The following is a 15,187-nucleotide window of genomic DNA, read 5'->3' as shown; positions in this document are numbered from 1 at the left end:
TGTTTACAGTGGCGCTAACATAATTGCACAAGGGTTTTCAAGTGTTTTCTAATCATCCATTAGCCTTCTAACACAGTTAGCAAACACAATGTACCATTAGAACACTGGAGTGGTGATTGCTGGAAATGGGCCTCTATACACCTATGTAGATATTGCATTAAAAACCAGACGTTTGCAGCTAGAATAGTCATTTAGCACATTAACAATGTATGGAGTGTATTTCTGATTAATTTAATGTTATCTTCATTGAGAAAAACTGTGCTTTTCTTTCAAAAATAAGGACATTTCTAAGTGACACTAAACTTTTGAACGGTAGTGTGTATATATATATATATATATATATATATATATATATATATATATATATATATATATAGAATCTAAGTATTTGATTATTTGGAGTAGATCGAGTAAATGCGAGTAAATGTATTGGTCAGCTCGGTAATATTTTTTTACTTTCAGGTATCTGAAGAGAATGGGGAACAGATGCCGATGTATTTTGTATTAGTCAGCTTGCCAGAGTCTGGAGAATCAGACAACAAGAACTGGACTGTACTGAGGAGATTAAGTGAATTTCAAAATCTTCACAGGAAACTGAGTGAGGTATCAACATGTCTTACTTTTAGTTAAAAAAAAAAACAACAAAAAACTACGAAGATATAACTCTCATTTACAAGTTTGGTGTGTTGGCCTGCTGTTTACACTTTACCACTAAGGTTTAAGATGTTAAAGGTAGCTGTTTAAAGGGGTTTTCCTAGAATCATAATTTATCACCTATCCACAGGATAGGTTATAAATATCCTGCATGACACAGGATTCTAAATCATGTTTCTTGAATCCCTGTGTCATGCACCGCCTCCTCAGGCTCTGCACTAGACATAACACAGTGTATGTTTTTCTAGGAGTGTTTTAAGAGTCTAAAGAGATTGTAACACCGCTCACAAAAAGTGCTATGATCTATCTCATCTTGATGAAAATGCACATCTAATCATTTATTAAAGAGATGCTTCCTTCAAATACTATGGCAAATAACTTTATAGTTTGTGACTGTTGCAATATCCCTTCTCACTTGAAATACACGCCCTTTACACTAATGCAACAGCGCCCCCAACTCAAATTGACCTCAAATAGTTCTGCCAGGAAACTGGTCTTCGTTATTTTTATTTCCTGTTGCTTATATAATGGCATCATATTCTGCAGCGTTGTATAGAGATTATCATGAGTCCCTGACAGGGGCGTAACTAGGAAAGACTGGGCCCCATATCAAACTTTTGACTGGCTCCCGTCCCCAAGGTGCTACACGCAGCCCCCTTACAGATAGTGCCCCTTGTAGATTGTGCCATACAGCCCCCCTGTAGATTGTGCCATACAGCCCCCCTGTAGATTGTGCCATACAGCCCCCCTGTAGATTGTGCCATACAGCCTCCCTGTAGACTGTGCTATACAGTCCCCCCATAGACCGTCTCACACCCCCCTTGTAGATAGCGGCCCCCACCTCCCCTTGTAGATAGCGCCCCCCACCTCCCCTTGTAGATAGCGCCATACAGCCCCCTGTAGATATCGCCATAAAAACCCCCTGTAAATAGCACCATACAGCTCCTCCTGTATATAGTGCCACACAGCCCCCCTCCCATGTATAGTGCCACACAGCCCCCCTTAGTGCCACACAGCCCCTTGTATATAGTGCTAGACAGCTCCCCCTTGTGTATAGTGCCACACAGCCACCCCTTGTATATAGTGCCACCCTGCTCCCCCCTTGTATATAATGGAACCCTGCTACCCCCTTTTACATAGTGCCACCCTTATATATAGTGCCACCCTGCTCTCCCTCTTGTATATAGTGCCACACAGCCCCCCCCCCAAAAAAAAATACTGTACTTATCTTACCCCGTTCTTGCTACGGGTGGAGCGCTGCACAGGCTCCGGTTGGGACACATGTGCAGACCAGCATGATGTAGTGACGTCATCACGCCGGCCTGTGCAGGGAGTCTTCCCAGCACCTTATAGGCTGCAGGCCTAAAGTGGCCTTCAGCCTCAGGGCCGATTCTAGCTTTTCAGCTGCCTGAGGTAAAAATATAAATGGCACCCCCCAGATTTTGAATGACATCCCCCTGACTGTTCTACATCACTACCAGCCTCCTCAAACTCTTGCGGATGCACCGTTGCCTTGTACTCCCCTGGCTTGCGTGGTGCAGTGATGAAGCCGGGCAGAGTACACCTCGCTGCACAGTGCGTGCCAGAGTAGTACAAGGCAATGGCGCATCCGAGAATGTTGTATCAGCCAGAAGGATATCAAACATGGAATGGTGGGTTTGGAGGCAGGACTATGTGACTCTTCAGGATAAGGGCACCGCCCCATGACCCTTTAATAGTAATTAGCATATCGTGTGCGGCGTTGTAAAGTTGATTTTATCAATTTTGCTGCATCTGTAAAAAAACATACATTTGGAAATATTGTCAGGTCATGTATTACCGCATGCTGGCGGTTCAAGGAGTTAAAACTACCAGACAGGTTCCCATTAAAGATACAATTAATTGAAAACCATTCCATCTGCCCTGCAATTTTGTTATTATAGATATATCCTATATAAGTACAGCATGAGAACCAAGCTCATACATATATACGGCACGAGATCCAAGCTCCGTACGTATATGCAGCACCAGAACGAAGCTCAATACATATATACAACTTCAGAACCAAGCTCAGTACATAAATACAGTACCAGAAGCAAGCTCTGTACATAAATAGAGCACCAGAACCCACCTCAGTACGTGTATATACAGCCTCAGAACCAAGGTCATTTACATATATACAACACCAAAACAAATACAGCTCAATTTAGTGCAACCCCTGCCATACAGGTTTGTACGGCATAAAACTGTTACTGTTGCACAAAAAAAAAATCCTATAATCAAACCACCCATCATCTCGCTGCAGATCATACAGCGACTTACTTTACTGATTAGACGCAGAATAAACATTTATATTAAGTGACTCACCGGTGAATGTCTAAGATGCTAGTTGTCCTTTTTCTCTTTTCTTCTCCATCCTGTCCAGACCTTTATGATGACTTCTCCCAGCCACAAACCATTTCTGCAGTTTTCCGCTCAAATGTCTTCAGCTTCTCACTTTTAAAACATTTCTGCACCTATAAACAAAGATAAAATTCTCAACACCCCTAAATATAATAGCACCATACACTGCACCTCTAATTATAATTATGCCATACACTGTGTCCCTGATTATAATAGTACAATACGCGGTGTCCCGTCGTCGTCCCCCCCCACACACACACACCGTGACCCCATAGAGCCTCTGTAGATAGTGCCCTACATAGAAGCCCCTGTAGATAGTGCCCTATATAGAAGCCCCTGTAGATAGTGCCCTATATAGAAGCCCCTGTAGATAGTGCCCTATATAGAAGCCCCTGTAGGTAGTGCCCTATATAGAAGCCCCTGTAGATAGTGCCCTATATAGAAGCCCCTGTAGATAGTGCCCTATATAGAAGCCCCTGTAGATAGTGCCCTATATAGAAGCCCCTGTAGATAGTGCCCTATATAGAAGCCCCTGTAGATAGTGCCCTATATAGAAGCCCCTGTAGATAGTGCCCTATATAGAAGCCCCTGTAGATAGTGCCCTATATAGAAGCCCCTGTAGATAGTGCCCTATATAGAAGCCCCTGTAGATAGTGCCCTATATAGAAGCCCCTGTAGATAGTGCCCTATATAGAAGCCCCTGTAGATCGTGCCCTACATAGAAGCCCCTTTAGGCAATAGTGCTAACCAGTAAGCCACCGTGCTGCCCTACATATAGCTCCCCCTAGGATAGTGCTCCACATATAGCCTACCTGTGTAGATAGTGCCTACATATAGCCCACCCGTGTAGACCGTGCCTACATATAGCCCACCCCTGTAGATAGAGCCCTACAAATAGCTCCCCCTATAGATAGTGCTCCACATATAGCCACCCCTGTATGTAGCGTCTCAGATATAGCCCACCACTATAGATAGTGCCCTGTATATAGCTCCCCCTGTATATAGTGCTCCAAATCCCCACATATAGACCCCGCTGTAGATAATGGCACTCAGTTTTATTAGAGAAAAAAAAACTTTACAGACTCACATGATCCTGTTCCCGCGCCGTCCGTTGGCAATGCAGTCCTGCTCTCTTTTGAACAGGTCTGCTGGGGCTGAACGACGCAAGCGGCGCGATGAGCACTGAGCCTACCCAGATTTGTTGTTTAAATAGCAGGAAAAGTACAGTTCTTTCTATTAATGGTCAATAGAAATTATTCCATTTATAGCCTAATGTATACTTTCACTGACCCGCATTGGAAATCTTTAGGTTATTTTTGTTAAACACTAGAGCAATAACGATTGGTGAATATAAATTATTTTTTATCAAGTCTAATAAAATTTCTAACTTTTCAAACAGATCTCCTTTCATAGGAACCAATTATTTGAAACCATTAATGCAACAATGATTCCCTTGCAATTGCTGTGTCTATGGTCAAAATGTTGCCTACAGCATGCGGGGCAGAAGCTACAACTGGATTATAGATCATGTGGAAGCTATCAAAATAAGGGCCAGTTCACACTCCGTTTTTTGACGCGGAAAACTCATCAAAATAACGGCCGAAAATGCCTCTCACTGATTTCAATGGGAGGCGGAGGTGGCTTTTTCAACCGCGATTGGAAAAACCGTTTTGCAGGAAAAAGAAGCGACATGCCCTATCATCGGGCGTTTACGCCTCTGACCTCCCATTGACATCAATGGGAGGCAGAGAAAGCGTATTTCGCTGCGTTTTATGCCCGCGGCGCTCAATGTCCGCGGGCGAAAAACTACGCGAATATCGGCGTACATGTAGAGGAAAATCTGCTTCAAAATTCCAAACGGAATTTTGAGGCAGATATTCCGCCTGCAAAAAAAACCCTGTGTGTACCCAACCTAAGATTTCAATGTTTCTTATTTCAAGTGTAATGAAAATATAGTAAGAAAGGAAAAGTGGTGGCGCTTCTAAAATAACAACATTTAGAAGTACGTCCATGAGGTAGTGCTGACTGGATTCATGAAATGTATTTGGGTTTTTCCTCCCCTTAGTGTTATCCTTCATTGAAGAAGGTGCAGTTGCCTTCCCTCAGTAAGATTCCCTTCAAGTCCATAGACCAAAAGTTTCTGGAAAAGTCAAAGACCCAGTTAAACAACTTCCTACAGGTAAGCCTTCCGGTTCCTCTCATTATTTTTATATATGTTGTAATACATTTACTTGTCCTGTCCTTTCTCTTGTTATACCTATAGTCCCTTCTAACTATCTTAGGCCCATATTCATGTAAGAATACGATGGCTAGTAGTTTGTATTTTCTGAAAAGAAATTGTATGGTAAAGTTATCTTGCTAGAGAGAAATGTGGGTTAAATATTTCTTTAGGGATTTATTATTTTAATGTTACTGCGTTTTTTTCATTTGTTTAGTAGAAGTTAGGGCCTGTTGACATCAGCGTTGGTATTTCCGTTGTTCTGCCCCGTCAGAGGAAATACCGGAAGCGCCAGTACCGTAATACTACTAGCACCACCAGCGGGCGACGGAACCTATTGACTTTAATGGGTTTTGTCGCTGCGCTATTGTTTCCGGTACTTTCCTAACTGAGCCTCCAATTCAGATGTGAGCAGAGGCCCTAAGATCTCACCCAGCCTCCATGTGGGGGCGCTGTTGCTTTATAAAAGTATGTCACGGGCAGCATAGAAAAGGTACAATAAATAAATTAAAAGTGATGAAAAATTGTATGTCTTGTAAAGGAAAATTCCTAATGGAAATGGCAGTCTCTTCCAGATCTGTACCACATGTATGTCATTTTATTTTTATTGTTTATAAAAGGTGGTGCTTTCCACTTGTGTTATTTGTTGTATTCTATGCTAACTAATGTGACGATCCATCTTTAAGTCATTTTAAAGATTATATTACGGACTTGGTTTTCGGCACTCCCCTGGTGTAATGTTTTTGGAATTACTCCTTCAACCACCAGTATCTCCGTTACCCATCACTGACTACGTTCTCTGTTCTTAACAGAAGCTGCTTTCTGATGAAAGACTGTATCAGAGTGAGGTGCTTTATGCCTTTTTGAGCCCATCACCAGAGCACCTCAAAGTTATTGATGTCCAGGGCAAAAAATCTTCTTTCTCACTCTCTTCGTTTTTGGAAAGACTTCCTGGAGATTTCTTTTCCCACCAAGAGGTCAGTAGACTCCAGCTATAGACTTGTGATTTGTATATGTTGCTGACATCAATATCAGTGGTAATGTTTGGGGAATACAAGCTGATCTAGCCGTAGTATTGTTCTTCGAACTCCACAAAACGTGCTCGGTTTCATGCTGATTCTTGTCATGAAGAATCTCGCTCATTCTTCTATGCAGATTCTAGTCATTGAACATTTTTTGCATATCCGCTGGTGTACAATGACCTGGTGGACCTGTGATTATTATGATTTGCTTGCTGGTTGTCGATAGTAATATGGCGGCCGCAGTGATGATAATGAAAGTCCTAATATTTGTAATATGTCATTGTGATATGCGTGTTTACGTTTAGAAATGTCACAGTTGGGGTGTTTAAGTTTATGGGTTTTAGCCAGTAACGACCCTATTCTGTTGCCCCAGTGGAAATTTTTCGTAGTCCATCGAACTGCCATTTCACTTGGCCTTGCAAGTATGTGGCATTAGTGATTTTCTTCTAGGTATTTAGCCTTTGCCTCGGGCGTACGTGTGTCCATGTATGTTTTGTGGGCAAAGTGCAGTGTACGCTGTCCTCAAAACCTAATTTGCCACGAGCACTAGTGAGAGAGGCCAACAAGAGATCTGTGACAACGTTGAAAAAATCGCAAACTTCCACGAATGAGAGTCCCTGTTGTAAAAAATTGATCGGCTAAAGTTTGCAAAAAGACAAATGCGAGATACTGAAATGTATAAAAAAAAAAAAAAAAAGTCCTATTGTGAATGGAGAAAAAGCTGTCCATTAGCAGCGGGGGAGCAGCAGCTCATGAATATGCCGGACTTCTTCCTCCCATCGCCCTGCAATGTTTAAGCTGTAAATTCTCCTAAATCCCATTTACTTTTGCACGTATAAGTGACCTCTGAAATCACCGTGTCTATCACTACTTTGTTACCCTCAGAAAGGGCAGTATACAGTTCCCATTAAGGGCAGCTGCTTCAAACCGCTCAAGACATGGGATTCATAGATTAAATTCCGGATAGATATGCCCTGCTCTCTGTGTATTTAATGTGTTCACGTCATGGTATGTTGTTCTGTGTCATAGTGATGCGTAGGTTATAAGTATTTTAATGCGTAGATCCAGCAAAGTAACTCATGATGTCCAGAATTAAGTCTAGTTGAGTCATAACTTCTAGTTATTTGCATTTGTCTTTTCTGTCGTAGCGCCATTGTCTACTTCAAGATTAAACATTGGGTGGTGAAGCGCTCGTTCATGGTGACATAGAAGTCTTAATGATGGGATGTGTAGATATTACCTAATGACCTATTTTCTAATAGTTGTGATATGTAGGTCTCAGTTATATTCCAAGTGGCCGCACATAACCAGGTACTTACCAATAATAAATATAATAATCAACTTTATATGGCGCTAACCTATTCTGCTGCGGTTTACAATCGGAGAGGCAACAAATAAGGCAAATGACGAGTAATGTAAACAAATGAAGACAAAAGTAGAGAGTCCCTGCCCGTGTGAGCTTACACTCTAAAAGGAAAGGTAGGAGTGACGAAATGGGTATATTGTGGTAATTTTGTCCAGGGGACCAGCCCACCTTGTGTCAGTGACAGAAATATAAATGAAGCTGCATGAAATATTTACCTGCCAGTATCTAAACCACCAAAGATATAAAGTACAGAGCGAGGTGACAAGGGGAGCAAGTAGAGGACAGGGTGGGGTGGAGAGACCTGTGACCAAGTCAGGTTGTATATGGGCCATAGAGTATATGGTTGTAGTCCAAATAAAGTTGTGACAAATCCTTTTCAAGGTGCGCTTAAAACTGGGAATGTTCGGGGCAAGTCTAATTTTCCAGGGCAGTAAGTTCGACAGGAAGGGCGCAGCACGGAAGAAGTCTTGCAGACGAGAGGATTTAATAAGGTAGTAGGAGAATCGTTGGCGGAGTAAAGCACACAAATGGGGAGGAGTGCTGAAATATTTTATTATACAAGGCTGAGGACCGTTGTTATGAGTCACAAAAAACTGGTAACCTTTTTTCCTGGAGTCTTAATTCTGACCATTGTTCACCACCCATCTTACCGCAGTTGTCCTCTGTTCCTGACATGGAGTGACTTGTCATGATGCCTCCCTTCAGAACACATACTTCATGTGTACAGATTCCCCTAAGATCCTATAAAATACAGTATCCTTGCATTGCTCCACATGTATTTTCCTCAGACGCTAGTGAAGTAAATGTTGTAACTATAGTTTTGCCCGAACGACACTGAAAACTTATGTTCTTCTAGTTCTTACTGCCCACAATGAGCGTCCTATATTCTCGCCGAGCATAGTCTCTTTGATGGCTGTGTCTAGAGCTGTTACTCTGTTCTGCAGAGTTTACTTGTTCTATTTGCATCTTTCTTGCTGATCTATTCTTTTTTTCTTTTGTCGACATAGGATGAAACTGAAGAAGACAGTGACTTATCGGACTATGGGGATGATGTAGATGGGAAGAAAGATGCCTTGGCCGAGCCGTGCTTCATGCTGATTGTGGAGATTTTTGAGCTGCGAGGAAGTGAGTTTTGTCTATATAGTTAAACATTACACACGCGCTCCGGAGCTTAACACAAATGTTGTATACATATCAGAGGTGCAAACCGCACATGAAAATTCCGAGATGACTGCGTGAATCTTTCCAAAGAATCCGTATGCAGTATGGTGGAAGATCACCACAATGATTAATTGATCTGCCCTCACAAACACATGCATTTTGTTTTATCGAAGTGGGACCTATAGGACTATTTAGATATAATTCCAGAACGACCGTGAAGACACAGGACAGTAATAAAGGGAGCGGTGTGAGGGGGGTGTAACTGTACAATGCAGTGTTACATATAATTCATGATATATTTATGGATAGCGGTGTGAAAAAAGTTTGGAAGCTGTGTAAATGGCAAGGTTCAGTACTTTGACTCTCTTCTATATGAGCACATTACAAAATGAATGTAGGAGCAATCTGCCAGTGAACTGATGATGATCTGGCCCCTGAGGAAGCCGCATTTTGCGGCGATACGCATGGCTCCTAACACGGTCATCCCTCCGGACACTTTTTATATTGTTGTTATATTGCTTTACCAGGATTTGATTCATGGCATTCCATTGATGTTATATCTTGACTTATTTCTTTTGTGATATATTTTGTACTGTTTGATGTATACAATATGCGCTAGGATTTTCATATTGATTTTTGTTATTTTGTATTTGCTATGTTGACTTTGTATCGCATCTCTATTTTATAGTAGCACAATTTTTGATATTTGTTCCTGGTTTTAGGCATTTATTTCATTAGTGGCTACATATTGAATTCCAGGGTTGATTTGTAGGTAACCTATTTTGTTGTTCTCCTATGGCTCTATTTCTATGTACCCATGGTGTTCTTTTTAATGTTTTTTAATCAGAACTGTTTCTTCTTTGTTTAACCCTAATATAATGCGTGTTAGTTCTACCTATTTAGTGCATGGTCACATTTTTCACACACCGCTTTTCTTCGCTATTCATAGTGAACTGATGATGATCTGGCGTCATCGCGGTTTTCAGCCTTTCCATTCGGCAGCAGGAGGGGTGTATGATATTGCCATCCAGGTCCGGAATACTGGAGGGATAAGGGAGCACTGTTCACACAAATACTAAAGGGTTCAGATCCTCTAACATTCCCAACCTTACGAAATTTGAAGTCGCTCACATCTTCAATTATTCATTGGACTAAATGGAAATGTTATGCTATTTATAGAGTAAACTTCTCTACAGTATTACAAAGCGTCTCTCTGTTTTATTGCAGTGTTTAAGTGGGTGAGGAAAACGCTCATTGCACTGGTACAAATTACATTTGGAAGGACCATAAACAAGTAAGTAGTCATATTGCATATTCTCCTGCTGGTACTTTAATTACTGTATCTTAAACACTAGATCGTCTGATTAACCCCTTCCCGACATCCGCTGTATAAATACGGCGCTGTCGGGAAGGGCTTCCCGAAAAGCGCAGTACCATTACGTTGCGGTGATAGTGCGGGCTCAGGAGCTGAGCCGGCACCGTCACCGCAGGGTAACAGCTGTATGTTACAGCTGGCACCCTGAGGTATCGGCCAGGACCGGATCTAGCATCCGATCCGGCCGATTAACCCCTCAGATGCTGCGTTCCATCGAGATCGCAGCATGAGAGGAGTTTTTAGCCACTGGCACCCCAGCAACGTGATCGCTGGGTTGCCGGTGGCTGCAAAGGCGTTCGGAGGTCTAATACTTACCTCCCGGTCTGCCAGCAACGGAAGCCTCCTATGCTCAGATGCTGAGCCGGCGTTTTCAGCAGTGAGTGTCCGCTGTAGGTTACAGCGGACACCCCGATGTATCGGCAGGAACCGGAGCTAGGTCCAATTCCTGCCATTAACCTCTTCGATGCAGCGATCCAATACGAGCGCTGCATCAAAGTGGTTTGTAGCAAATCGGCAGCCTGCTGCTACTATGGCAACAGGAGGCCTAACAACCTCCTGTCTGCCATTACTGAAGCCGATTAGGCCCCGACTGGAGCCGGAGACTGATCGGCTTGCTGTCAGTGAATAACTGACCGTTTTAATACATTGCACTACATAGGTAGTGCAATGTATTAGAACATCAATCAAACAGTTGGACCTTCAAGTCCTCTAGTGGGACTAAAGAAAAGTGTAAAAAAAATGTTAAAATAAATAAAATAAAAGTTTCAAGTAATAACATAAAACATGATCGCCCTTTTTCCCTTATCAAGTCATTTATTATTGTAAAAAATAATAAACCATACATATTTGGTATCGCCACGTCCGTAACGACCTGAACTATAACAAACGACCTAACAAAATAATACCAGAATTGCTTCTTTTTTTTTGGTCACGGTCTTCCAAAAATTGAAATAAAAAGTGATTAAAAAGTCGCACCTATCCAAAAATGGTACCTATAAAAACTATTACTCGTCTCGCAAAAAAACAAGCCCTCAGACAGCTCCGTCAACTAAAAAATAAAAAAGTTATGGTTCTTACAACTTGGCGACAGAAAAAAGACATTCTTTTTACAAAAGTAATTTTATTGTGCAAAAAGTTGTAAAACATAAAAAAGTTCTATAAATTGGGTATCGCCGGAATCGTACTGACCCGCAGAATAAAGGTAACATGTAGCTTATAACGCATGGTGAACGCTGTATAAACAAAAAACTATGCCAGTTTTTTGGTCACCTTCCCTCCCAAAAAAAAGGATAACAAGTGATCAAAAAGTGGCATGTACCCCAATATGGTACCAACAATAACTACAGCTCGTCCCGCAAAAAAACAGCCCTCATACCACTACGTCTATAGTAAAAAAAAAAATTTAGTTAAGGCTTCAATAAGTCAAGAAAGAAAAATATGCAGTTGTGCCGGCCCGAGGGGAACATTTCTTCTGTTTCAAGAGGCAATTTATCAAGGCCCTAAAATTAGGGAACCAGGAAGGGGAGGACTCAAATATATTTGCTGGAAGAGACGGTGCCCGTATTTTATCCGGACAACACTTCCCAGCAAAATTCTAACTGCAAAGGTGAGGAGTTTGGACCAAAATGGGGATAAGAAAGGACACCATTTATCAGTGTGACACTGACCTGTGCAGAAAGGATTGCTCCACAGCGTAACAAATATTTATGGATTATTTTATTATTTACCCCATTATTATACCACCTGACTATGCCCCTAATATACTCTGTGCCCAGCTTACATGTGCCCCACATTATAAACTGAAACACGAGTAAAACTCCAAACAAAAATGTTAGGAAAATCCTTAATACTATACATTCAGCTAATACCTCAAAATCCCAAATGGTTCTTCTTGCTTTAGATATAGAAAAGGCTTTTGATAGCCTCTCCTGGGAATATCTTTTTAAAGTCCTAAACAAAGTGGGTATCAGAGGCCCTTTTCTTCAAGCTGTCAAGGCTATTTACAATAACCCTGAGGCGTACCTTAAATTACCGACTACCAAACTTCATCCTATACATATTAGGAGAGGCACTAGACAGGGATGCCCCCTTTCACCAGCATTATTTGCACTAGCTATGGAGCCCCTAGCGGAAATAATTAGGCGCAATCCAGATATCTCGGGTCACCAGGTTGGGAATAGGGAACAAAAATTGAGTCTCTTTGCTGATGATCTAATTCTCACTCTTACTAAACCATTAACTTCCCTCCCAAATCTGATGGCGGCTCTCGACTCCTTCTCCGCAGTCTCAGGTCTTCGTGTGAATCAATCCAAGTCAGAGACCCTTTATTGTAACATCCCACCTCCCCTACAAAAACTAGTGGAACTGAACTTTGGTTTCCATACCCAAACACATTATCTTCTGTATATAGACATGGCCCCGACCCCCTCCCTTGATACCCTGTATAAACATAACTATCCTCCATTGTTTAAGGCCATAAGGGCTGATTTGGCTAAGTGGACTAAATTACCGATTTCCTGGGTGGGCAGAATCAATACGATTAAAATGGTTACCTTCCCCAGACTACTTTATCTATTTAGAACCCTTCCCATTCCTCTACAGACAGGTGATTTAAAAGCCCTTCAAAAGGACATTTTTAAATTCATTTGGAACAATAAACGCCCCAGGAAATCGACACGTATCCTGATTTATCATAAAAGAATTGGGGGTCTCTCAGTCCCTAACCTGATAAAATATTACAAGGCAGCTAGAGTAGCTCAATTAGTATTAACACACCTCCCATCAGATAGAGCGCCGATATGGGTTTCCCTTGAAATGGCTCAGTTAACACAATATTCTTGGGGCGCACTGATGGTCTCCAACAATCAAATTTTCACTGGTGGCATTTTAAACGCTTAACCCATGCCCAGGATTTCCTTAAAGAGGGACGCTTGATCACATACACTCAGTTTACTGAAGCCCATGCTCCCCCCCCCCATATCCGAGCAGTACAGGACTATCCAGATATTTTCCTATTTGCACAAGTTAGTCCCTGCCCAATTTAGTACATCCTACACTATTATAGAAAAAATGCTACTTTACTCACCGTCTCAACTGGGTTTGTTATCTATGTTGTATAGTATCTTTAATACACTTCACCCTGATACCAAATTGGCGTACATGTTGAAGTGGGAGGAAGACATGGGTACCACACTCTCTCACCTGCACAGTGGAGACAATGCTGTGACACGATAAGTAAGGGTAGCTGGCAGGTATCATTGGTTGAGACGTCCACGAAATTGCCTCATAGAGCTTACTATGTTTTGTCAACGCTTCACACCATCTACCCCACGGTTTCGGACAGTTGTTTTAGAGGTTGTAGCCTTGAAGGTACTATGTACCATACTTGGTGGCCTTGCCCTCGAGTGTCCACGTTCTGGACGGATGTCTGTACCTTAATCTCCAGTGTCTGTCAGTTTAATGTCCCGAAACGGCTACCCACGTGTCTACTGGGAGCTAACCCTCCTAGAATGGCTAATTCCAAATTTAAACCTGCCCAGTTTATATTTCTGGCAGCTCGAATTTATATAGCCTCAAAGTGGCGTACAGTAGATCTTGATTTCTCTATGGTTATTAATAGAGTTAATCGTATCGCTATCTTTGAAAAGTTGGAGGCGGTGAGAACTGACTCGCTCCACCTTTATCGGGCGGTGTGGGATCCATGGCTTTCCTCTACCTATTCACCTGACTTCCAGTATACCATTACATTATAAGTGATCTCCTAAAGAGATAAGGTACTTACTCTACACTTATGTGACTAATATGTGCACTTTAAGTTTAAGACTCAAATGTTTAATTTCTATGCATTCACCCTATGTCCCTCCACTTCCCTTTTCCCCCGTATATGTATCCTTGTTTGGTATATGCACTACTCATTTTATCCTCCTGCGTGGGGACTGTTTTTCCATTGTATTATTTTCTTTGTTTGTAACATGATATACCAATAAATACCTTTTGAAACTAAAACTCCAAACAAAACTACTACCAAGCAAACTCCACGCTCCAAAAGCTAAATGGCGCTCCTTCCCTTCTGAGCCCTACAGCGTGCCCAAATAGCAGTTTACTTCCACATATATGGCATCGCCATACCTGGGAGAACCCTTTTAACAATTTTTAGGGTGTGTGTCTCCAGTGGCATAAGCTGGGCACGACATATTTCCCACTGAAATGTCATATCTATTAATTTTTACTTTGCACCATCCGCAGCGCAATCATTCATGGAAAAGATCTGTTGGGTGAAAATGCTCACTACACCCCTTACTAAATGCCTTGATGGGTTGAGTTTCCAAAATGGGGTCACTTCTCAGCGGTTTCTTTTATTATTTCACATCAGAGCCTCTGCAATTGTGAACCAATACTGTGAAAGTTGCCAAATTAGGCCTCAATTTCGCATGGTACTCTGTCCTGAGCCCTGTCGATGGTCCAGGCAAAAGATTAGGGCCACATGTAGGGTGTTTCTAAAATCAGGAAACACAGCATAATAATTAGAGAGCGGTCTTGTTATGGTGGCACAAGCTGGGCACCACATATTGGCATATCTATGGAAAAAATAAAATCTTCACTCTGCAACATCAAGTGCACACTAATTTCTGCAAAACACCTGCGGGGTTAAAATGTTCGCTACACCCCTAGATGAATACCTTGAGGGGTGTAGTTTCCCAAATGGGGTCACTTGTGGGGGGTTTCCACTGTTTTAGTCCCACCGGGGCTTTGCAAATGTGACGTAGCAACCAGAAACCAATCCAGCAAAATCTGTCCTCCAAAAGCCAAATGGTGCTCCTTCCCTTCTGAGCCCTGGGAAATTCCTTTACAAACTTTGTGGTGGTTTTTTTCTTTTATTTATTGAGCAAATTAAACTTTTTGAGCTAAATCTACGTCTTCTTGAAGAAAAAGGATTTTTTTTTACATTTTCACTGCCCAATCCTAATAAAATCTATAAAACCCCTTTGGTGTCAAAATGCTCACTACAC

The 15,187-nt window shown here is 41.9% G+C and overlaps 1 protein-coding gene across 1 annotated transcript in view; it reads left to right on the top strand.

Annotated features, from left to right (window-relative positions):
- The window catches only part of SNX25 (sorting nexin 25), a 226,163-nt gene that overhangs the window by 202,155 nt on the left and 8,821 nt on the right, over window positions 1-15,187 (top strand). The window contains exons 12-16 of the mRNA XM_075860184.1: window positions 463-603; window positions 5,102-5,215; window positions 6,067-6,231; window positions 8,650-8,767; window positions 10,031-10,097. Coding sequence (XP_075716299.1) covers window positions 463-603; window positions 5,102-5,215; window positions 6,067-6,231; window positions 8,650-8,767; window positions 10,031-10,097 — 605 coding nt within the window. The remainder of the gene's footprint in view (window positions 1-462; window positions 604-5,101; window positions 5,216-6,066; window positions 6,232-8,649; window positions 8,768-10,030; window positions 10,098-15,187) is intronic.

Source organism: Rhinoderma darwinii, chromosome 1, assembly GCF_050947455.1.
Source record: "Rhinoderma darwinii isolate aRhiDar2 chromosome 1, aRhiDar2.hap1, whole genome shotgun sequence".
In the NCBI taxonomy this organism is placed as follows: Eukaryota; Metazoa; Chordata; class Amphibia; order Anura; family Rhinodermatidae; genus Rhinoderma; species Rhinoderma darwinii.
Note: the sequence above shows the minus strand (reverse complement) of the source record. Positions and strands in the feature narration are given on the sequence as shown.